Source organism: Arachis stenosperma, chromosome 8 (assembly GCF_014773155.1).
Source record: "Arachis stenosperma cultivar V10309 chromosome 8, arast.V10309.gnm1.PFL2, whole genome shotgun sequence".
Taxonomy (NCBI): Eukaryota; Viridiplantae; Streptophyta; class Magnoliopsida; order Fabales; family Fabaceae; genus Arachis; species Arachis stenosperma.
In genome coordinates, this window is record NC_080384.1 from 29,380,599 (window position 1) to 29,389,365 (window position 8,767).

Genomic DNA, 8,767 nt, shown 5'->3' on the forward strand with positions numbered 1-8,767 from the left:
AAGCTATGTTGATCTGGGGGCATAAGTGTACCGAGCTATTACTCATTCATAAAAGCTCAACCTATCTCTTTAAAAGTCAGGTCAAGCTTGGGGGCTGTGATATGACCAGTAAACATCGGTTACACGTTATAGCTCGGTTACACATTATAGCTCGGTTACACATTATAACTCGGTCATGCGTTATAACTCGGTTACAATTAAAACCTGATCATAACCGACGATTTCATTATGAACCATGAAGCGTCCCAGATCAGTAACGGTAAATTCACAATTAATCCTCTTCATAGACGTTATATCCCAAGAATAACAGCCGATATTTCCTGTTAATATAAGGCAGACGAAAAACCAGAAAGAGGTACGTCACTTTTCAAAAAGAGAGTATTTTTATTTGCCTAATTCTGACTTGAGCGTTGGAGTGCCTTTACAGGTACCCTCCCCCGCCGACCATTCACGGCCGACGTATATCTCACCGCACATTAGGAGTTCGCCGACTTCAATTGCAGACGAGCTATACATCGGGAGACTCAGGCAAGAACAAAATTCATTCTGGACCACTTCCATGAGAAGGAGAAGACTTTCTTCATCTCGATAACTCATATGTACTAATAAGGATATCATCAGAACAATATATGTACAATATTCATACCCACTTATCCTCATAATCATATGGATCATAAGTTACTTAACATAATCCATACAGATTTCATTAGCTATATATTTAATAATGGGGAATTTTTAAACAAATTAATTAAACATGTTTTTTCCTTATAAGTTTAATTTTCATATATTTTGAATATTCACAAAGTATTTTTATCCTGTAATATAATTTGAATAATTTAATTAATTAATATTTTATTATATCCCCAAAATATATATTTCAAATATATATTTTCGAAGTATCTATATATATATATATATATATATATTCAATTTGAACTGTATAAAAAATATACTTGAAATATAAAATGTATATTAAAAATAAATTAAATTATATATTTATATAAATATATAATAATTTATTTAGTAGCAAATTTTTTATATTAATACAATATTTTTTATGGATACTTTATTATATAAATTAAAGTTGTATAGAAAGAGTATAAATTTTTTTAGTTATATAAAAAGAGTATAATTTTTTATTAGTTATTTTTTATTATATTATTCGTTCGAAATATAAGTCATAATTTTCTCAAGTACTATTTCATCCCATAATATATATAAACTTACATTATTACGATATAATTCACCTTTTCTCATATATCATAATAAGGTAGAAAAAATCGAAATTTTACGTGAAATCAAAAAAGTAAATCAAGAACGTAAAATGTAAAATCTTAACAAGATTTAAATCGTAAAATCGTCAGACTTAGTATAAATTTTGTAAAATCGATAAACTCATTTAAAATCGTAATATCAAAAGATTTTAAGAGTTAAGCCGAGATTTTAGCTACTATATAACTGCTGACATGTTTTCGTTAGATCTGGAATAAGCATCACATGGCAGTGTGATTTGGTTCACTTTCATTGACATATACATATGAATTAGGCTAATTTTCAGAAGGTTGGGTACAGGTAAAGGGTTTAGTTAGTTGTGATTTAGGTGTATCTTAGATTTACATGCATGCAGTACAGTGATTTTTTGTTTTTATTTCATTTCTTTAATTTACTATGTAGTATATATAGCACGCGCTAGCTTTCAATACTCTACATAATTAATGAGCAATAATATTATTAATCATTAACATTAACATGGTTTAGCAATAATTGATTATTATGATCAGAGATTAGTCATCACCTAAAAATACCTTTATGAAGAAGATTAAGTCTAACCACTAAACTAAGCTAATAAGGAAGTGAAAGGAAAACAATATTCAAAGCATAGGAAACATCGTAATTAATTAAAGTGCTTATGTCATATACTTGTATGCTACATATACTCTTGTTATTCCATGGTCCTTAACCGAATCCTACACTTAATCACATGCCACTTATGTCCCTTGCTTTTCTTGTTGGGTTGCTGATTACTCTATCTTATATATTTTATAGTATGCACATACCAACAAGAAAAAAGGGTTTGCTTCAAAGCCACCTTATTCTATAATCACTCCAACTGGGGATTAGTTCTTTTCTTTTGGAACTGAACATATGAATGACGAGATGGCATGCTTTTAACGTGCAATCTTTGCTTTAACAACGCCTTCTTGTTTTGCCTAAACAGTAATAATATACTTTTATACGTCATATTTAGTATAGAGTAAGAGTTTTTACTTGAATACAAGGGAATAAAAATAAAAAATAAGTTAATATAAATTTTATATGTAATTAAAAACAGTAAGATTTAAGATTAAGAGACAATCAATTTAGATCACTCGCAAGTTAAACGAATCACCATAACATGTTTCTGCTAGTTAATTCAACATTAAATTTAGAGATACAAAGCATGTTTAATCATTGATGAATCATAATCAGGCATTCGAAACACTCTATGTCCAAAAATACAATGTGCCTACCACAATGTCGCCTTTTTTTAATTAAAAAAAGGAAGTGAAGAAAAATAGAAAATAAAAAATATTCCGTCATAAAAACAATTCAACACCGTGGGACGTGGGAAGCGAATGCTACAAAACAAAGCCACATAAAAGAAACCAATAGAATGAAGCAGCAGTTAAAAAATAAAAAAGAGCGCGCAAGCAAAAAGCGTGGCCATCATTGAATCGTGTGGTGACGCGCTACGAAAAGCGCGTGAACAAAGAGGAGAGAACTAACTCATTTTTTCCTGTGAGTAACAGAAACACACAACACATCCACACTTGCAAGGTTGGAAAAGCAAGGAAGATTTTGGGTGGCAGGGTATTTCACTGCAAATATTAATAATTAAAAATAATTAATAAGAGTAGCATATATATATAACTTGGTCACTCATCACAATGACCAATATAAATACATACATGTGTGTCATTATTTCCCCCTACTATACTACTCCTTTCTTCTCCTGAGTCTTCATAATTCATACATACATACACATATTCATCGATGGAGATGGAATTAGGCATAGGCACGGAAGAGTTTCTTAACGATGCTTCCCACATCGCCAAGGGAAAGCGCACCAAGAGGCACAAACCCTTCTCCCCTTGCGACGTCGCCGCCATCACTTCCAGCTCCTCAAGCGCCAACGACTCTGCTTCCTTCTCTTCCACCACCACCTTTCAAGACGAAGAACAAGACATGGCTAACTGCTTGATTCTCCTTGCTCAAGGAAAAACAGGCGGAGAAGAAACCGATGAGGAAGAAGATAACAAGATGAGAGAGAAGAGCAAAAGAATATCGGAGGTCACGACAACCGAAACTACAAAAATCGGTTTCTACATCTATGAATGCAAAACGTGCAACCGAACATTCCCTTCTTTTCAAGCTCTTGGAGGCCACAGGGCCAGCCATAAAAAGCCAAAGGTCACATCAGATGATAAAAAGAAACCGCAACCACAACCACAACCAAATACTTTGGCGCTAATCACAAATTGCGACTTTGAAGAAACAAAGCAAGTACGTATGATGACAACAAGCCCTCCAATTTCCCTTCAATTGGGATATGGTGGTGCTAGCAACAACAATAACGGCAAGCCCAAGATTCATGAGTGTTCAATTTGCGGTTCAGAATTCACATCTGGACAAGCCCTTGGTGGTCACATGAGGAGGCATAGGACAGCTGTCATCACTACTACTAGTCCTCAGCCAACTTGTGACGTGCCTGCCACGCTGGAGGTCGTTAAGCAGCCGCGGAATCTTCTGGAATTGGATCTCAACCTTCCGGCGCCGGCGGACGACGACCACCACCACCGGGATTCCCAGTTTCAGTTCTCGTCCACACAGAAAACCATGATGCTTTCTGCTGCACCGCGTTTGGTGGATTGTCATTATTAATTAGGAGGCCAGGTTGGGAATTAGTTGAACAAGCTAAGCTATGGGGGAAATTATTATTATTATTATTATTATTGCTGTTATTATTATTATTATCATTATTATTGTTTTGATAATGAATTATCGATGATCAATGTGAATTATTAGCTTTATTTTAATTTGCAATACACCTTATATTATTACGATTGTGAATTTTATTATTATTATTATTGGGGGTGATCTAGTTGTTGAAATTTTGGGAATACTTTGAGTGAGTAAGTGGTTAATTAGTAGTGTTGATGGTTGCCTTACATTCACGAAAAGTGAGCATCGTCATACAGCATGTTTATTTTATTATATATATCTAATCTGCTAGTGGAATGAACATGGCTAGGGTTTGGTTGCATCAGCACCACAACCAATAATCATGGACCGGATCGGATTAGGCTTCTTTTCTGTGTATGTGCTTCTTCTTTCTTACTCACTCTCACTCTCTAGCTATCGCTCTCTATTTCCATTTATTGACATGGATAAAATATTTGCAAAATTACCACTTTGCCATTGAGCAACGCACACCCCACCTACCTACATTACATCCATCATCCATCTGCAACTAATGTTTATTAGATTTTCACTTTTTCATCTCCACCACCTACTATAACAATAAGCCTAACAGTTTCACCTAATTAACCAACGGCCTTGTCCAATTAATTAAAATTGATTTACGGATTAAGTTTGGGATTATGTCATTAGAAAATTGATGCTCCCGAGAAAGATACCGCGCGCTGACTCTCAGACCACAAAAACAAACGTTTTATTATTGGGATCTGAGTTATACTGTGGTCCACTAGCTACTATTTGGATTGGACCCATCATCATGCATACCCGTTGCCGTTATCCGTATATATATAGTTTCTAGTTATAACCCTCCTCTCATCATTTATGTAGTTCACAGAATGAAGATCAGAAAAGGACTGGACCAATTAAAATAACAAAAATAAGAATAGTGGCCGTCTTGGCCTGAGAGGAGGAGGGTAAAGATGTAAACAGCTTATTAGAGTATATTACACTAGCTAGCTAAATTAAGAGAGAGGGAACAGTTATGAGTAAGCTAAGAGTGAGTTAGAGAAGGCACTAATGTAAAGTAGTTAGTTATGTATGCACGTTTTGGTGAATGCTGCCATGCTGGTAAGCGAAGCATGTGGACACATACATTGCGTGAGGTGTCTGAATGCATACATAAGAAAAATAGAGAGAGACTACTACTCATTGACATTAGCACGTGTAGGTTGGGAACTTCACTCCATCATGTCCTCTAACCTCCCCATCGCATATTACATGTTTTCTTTGGAGCCTCTTTTTTGCTATAAATTATAATAAGGAGCCTTTCTACACTAATATAATATAAAACATTATTTCATTTGCTTCTTTCTGTTAGGCCTATCCTAATTTCTGCTCGCTTAACTTCTCTATCATAACTCAACATATACAACATATATTTCTTCCATAATCTCACCAATGATGCCATGAACTTCGCCACGTTATAAGGACAAAGCCCAGTATCTTTTTCCAAAAGGGATAAATAATAATAATAATAATAATTTCAGGTTGTTGTCCAATGTCTACTAACATAATTTAGTTTTTCACTGCTTTGAGCGCTCTGAAAGTTGGTCTTCTAAATTACTAATCTAGTTACTAGTCACGACCAGATAAGACCATATGACACACTGTATTATTCAATATCCTTTTAATGCAAAAATAAAAGAGAATAACTAATTAATTCAATAAGGATGCTAATTTTGACAGAGTACAATAATGTAATTGTCACACGTTCCACCACATCGTGACTACTCAAGTACTATATTTAGTGCTAAAACTTGTAACATTGTCACTCTTTTTTTAAGGTTCGTGATCAAGACACTCATTCTTTATATTCGTATTTTTTTTCTACGTCAACTACTCTTATAAGTGTTAGGTTCCTAAATCCTAACTAATTAAATTTATAACATAGTCACTTTTAATTTAAAGGTTTTTTTTAGTTTTTTTTACTGTATTTACCAAGCTGACACGTATAGGCCAAAAACTAATCAATCACACGGATCTAAACTACATGCACGACAAGATTCAAATTCGTAACACTTACTTAATCAAACTGATTAATGAACTAACTACTAAACTAAACAGAATTCATTACTCTAAAGGTTAATTATTATTCCGAGATTCACTCTAAGCTTTTTAGTTTTTTTTTTTAAATTAATCCTTGTATAAGACATTTTAAAAAATTTAACAGTTTTTGCTGAACAGCTAGTTAATAATATTTAAAAATATGATACTAAAATACTGAATTATAAATATTAGATGATTGACTAAAAATATTAATCAAAATAAATTAAAATTGATGGCCTTAAGCTTTTCTCGTTTTTTTTTGTGATATTTTACGAACGTTAGATCTAAATGAAAGCATCACTATCATAAACTTAGGCCTAAGGAGGAGCCTAACCCAAATTAAAGACTAATTAGTAATTGCTTTATTTTGTGAAAAAACCGCTACCCTAGAGTTAACAATGCAATGTATTTAGGTAGTATGGCTCTCAAATGCGGCGGCGTTTGCTTACTAATAATAAACTTGTGATAACGACCCATATTTTCTCCTCTTATGCAAGTTTTTAGTTTTTACCCTTATGCATTAAATCCTAATTTGGAGGAAATACGGTATTTCATATTAATTGTCCTAATAACTAAATATCACAATCTGAGATAACTTATAAGCATGTAATAGAGTAGTATATGGTATATAATTAAGAATTAAGAATAGTTTTCGTATGTTAAAGTGGCTTGTGGTCGTTCCTTGTGATGAAGAAGCATGAATTGTGTATCTAGTTATGTTCCTTTTTTTTGTTACCACAAGGTGTATGTATGTATTGTATGATAGTTCACGGATTGGAGATAGGAACCAATAAATGCCGCAAATGCATGAGTTGGTTCACTATGTGGTGGCCTATTGTCCCCCGATCACCATAAAAGTGGGTGCTTGCCTGCTTTCACTATTTCAATTTTGTTATTCCTGTTCAACAATTTTTCAATACACCAAAATATTGTTTCGCTAATTGCTTGAATCGTCTATTCACTATTTGACGTTAAATACAAGATTTCGGTACACAAAAAAACAGATCAAAACCATTATTTTATATGTTCATAAAAAATTTTATGTATTTGAAAAATTCTTCTATCTAGATATATTATTATTTTTTAAATATTATTCGTATACTAAAAATAGTTATTATATATTTGTATATAAATATATGTATATTTTAATTTATTTTTAATATATATTTTATATTAATTATTAATTTTAATAATTAATTTTAATGTATATTTAATATGGTTATTATTTTTGTAATAATTTTTTAAGAAAGACACGTATTTAAAAAAGATGGAAGTACAATAATTAATTCTAATCGGATTGGTATGCGGCCACGGATATTAATAAAGGTGATATTTTGCGAAAGTAAATTTCAGTATTTTGAATACAAATACTACTTTTTAATTAGGTGGTAGTTCTTACTTTGGTGGAATGCGGATTATGTGGCTACCTAAGAATAAGATCTACTTCAGCGGTTTGGGTTTGGTTGGTTTTTTCCATTGTAACGTATGGTAGTTACCTAATAAGAATTATGACATCGATGATATAGGATTGTTTTGGAAACATTAGTCCTATTAATTAATGAACTTGAAGATGCCCTTTATTGTAAACCATAATGAGTATTATTAACCAAGTTTTCAACTTGTTGGGGGTACGTGAGATGCACGCACGTAGCAAAGTGACCATTGTCATTAACGTTTAAGTCAATAATATTTTGAAATGCATATTCGTGGTTGGTTCCGATTGTTACAAGTTACTAAGTTTGATCGCCAAATGTATCTAAATTCTAACTAGTTCTTGTAAAGGTCTAAAGCACTACTATGGGGTGTGGCAATGGTAAAATCCATTTTAGCCTTGGCTCAGTTAAGTTGCATCGTACACAGTGTCTCATAACTCTTTTTTCTCATATTCTTTTACGTGAAAACTCATAAGAAGTCGTGTGAAATTGATATCTAAGAATCGTTAGATGAAAATTTAGTCAAATCAGTTACATTATTTAATGGATCTCAAGTATCAACTTCACGTGAAGTAAACTGCACTTGAGTTTCCACCCAATTCTTTTATTGAAAGATATAGAGAAATTAATCTTTTGAAAAACATATTCTAACCAAATTATTCTTTTTTCTTATGTTATGTGAATTTAATTTTTATGCATTATCAGTGTAATTTTATATATACATCTAATTACATAACGTTATATCAGTAAAATAATTATTTTTTACTTTAATTACGTGAATGATTATCCCAAAAAATAGATGTAATTAAGAGACTACAAAAAATTATTTATATGGTCAGTGTATCAAAATTAAATTTATTATAAAAAAATTCGTTGTTGTATTTCTTGAAAGTTTGACTTAGTGGATAACTATTATAAGTAAATTATTTATATATAAATATGCAAATAGAGCTTACAAACAGAGTTGCTGTGGTGTAGTGGTTATCACGTCAGTCTTACACACTGAAGGTCCCCAGTTCGATCCTGGGCAGCAACATGTTAATATTTTTTGTTGTTTTCCCTTTTTATCCTTGCTATATAACCTTTGTTTTTTAAATCTTGTTGGTCGAAGCAAGGACACTATAAATTATTTGCCAACTTTAAAAAGAACTTTGAAATTTGAATGGTGTGATTTTATATTTCATCTCATTATGTGTGTGTGTTTATTTTGCTTCTGGATTACAAATTCAGCTTAGCAGTTAGACGAGGCAATGCAAAAGGCAAAAAGAAAA

General features: G+C 32.3%; 1 protein-coding gene and 1 non-coding gene across 2 annotated transcripts; both read left to right on the forward strand.

The window, feature by feature from the left end:
- The first annotated feature begins 2,925 nt into the window (after positions 1-2,925).
- On the forward strand, positions 2,926-4,115 carry LOC130944932 (zinc finger protein ZAT5). The gene has a single exon (XM_057873531.1). The coding sequence runs from the start codon at positions 3,034-3,036 to the stop codon at positions 3,919-3,921; it is 888 nt and encodes a 295-aa protein (XP_057729514.1). The 5' UTR covers positions 2,926-3,033; the 3' UTR covers positions 3,922-4,115.
- Positions 4,116-8,459: 4,344 nt separating this feature from the next.
- Positions 8,460-8,532, forward strand: TRNAV-UAC (transfer RNA valine (anticodon UAC)). Its single transcript has one exon. It is a non-coding gene; the product is annotated as a tRNA-Val (tRNA).
- The last annotated feature ends 235 nt before the right edge of the window (positions 8,533-8,767 follow it).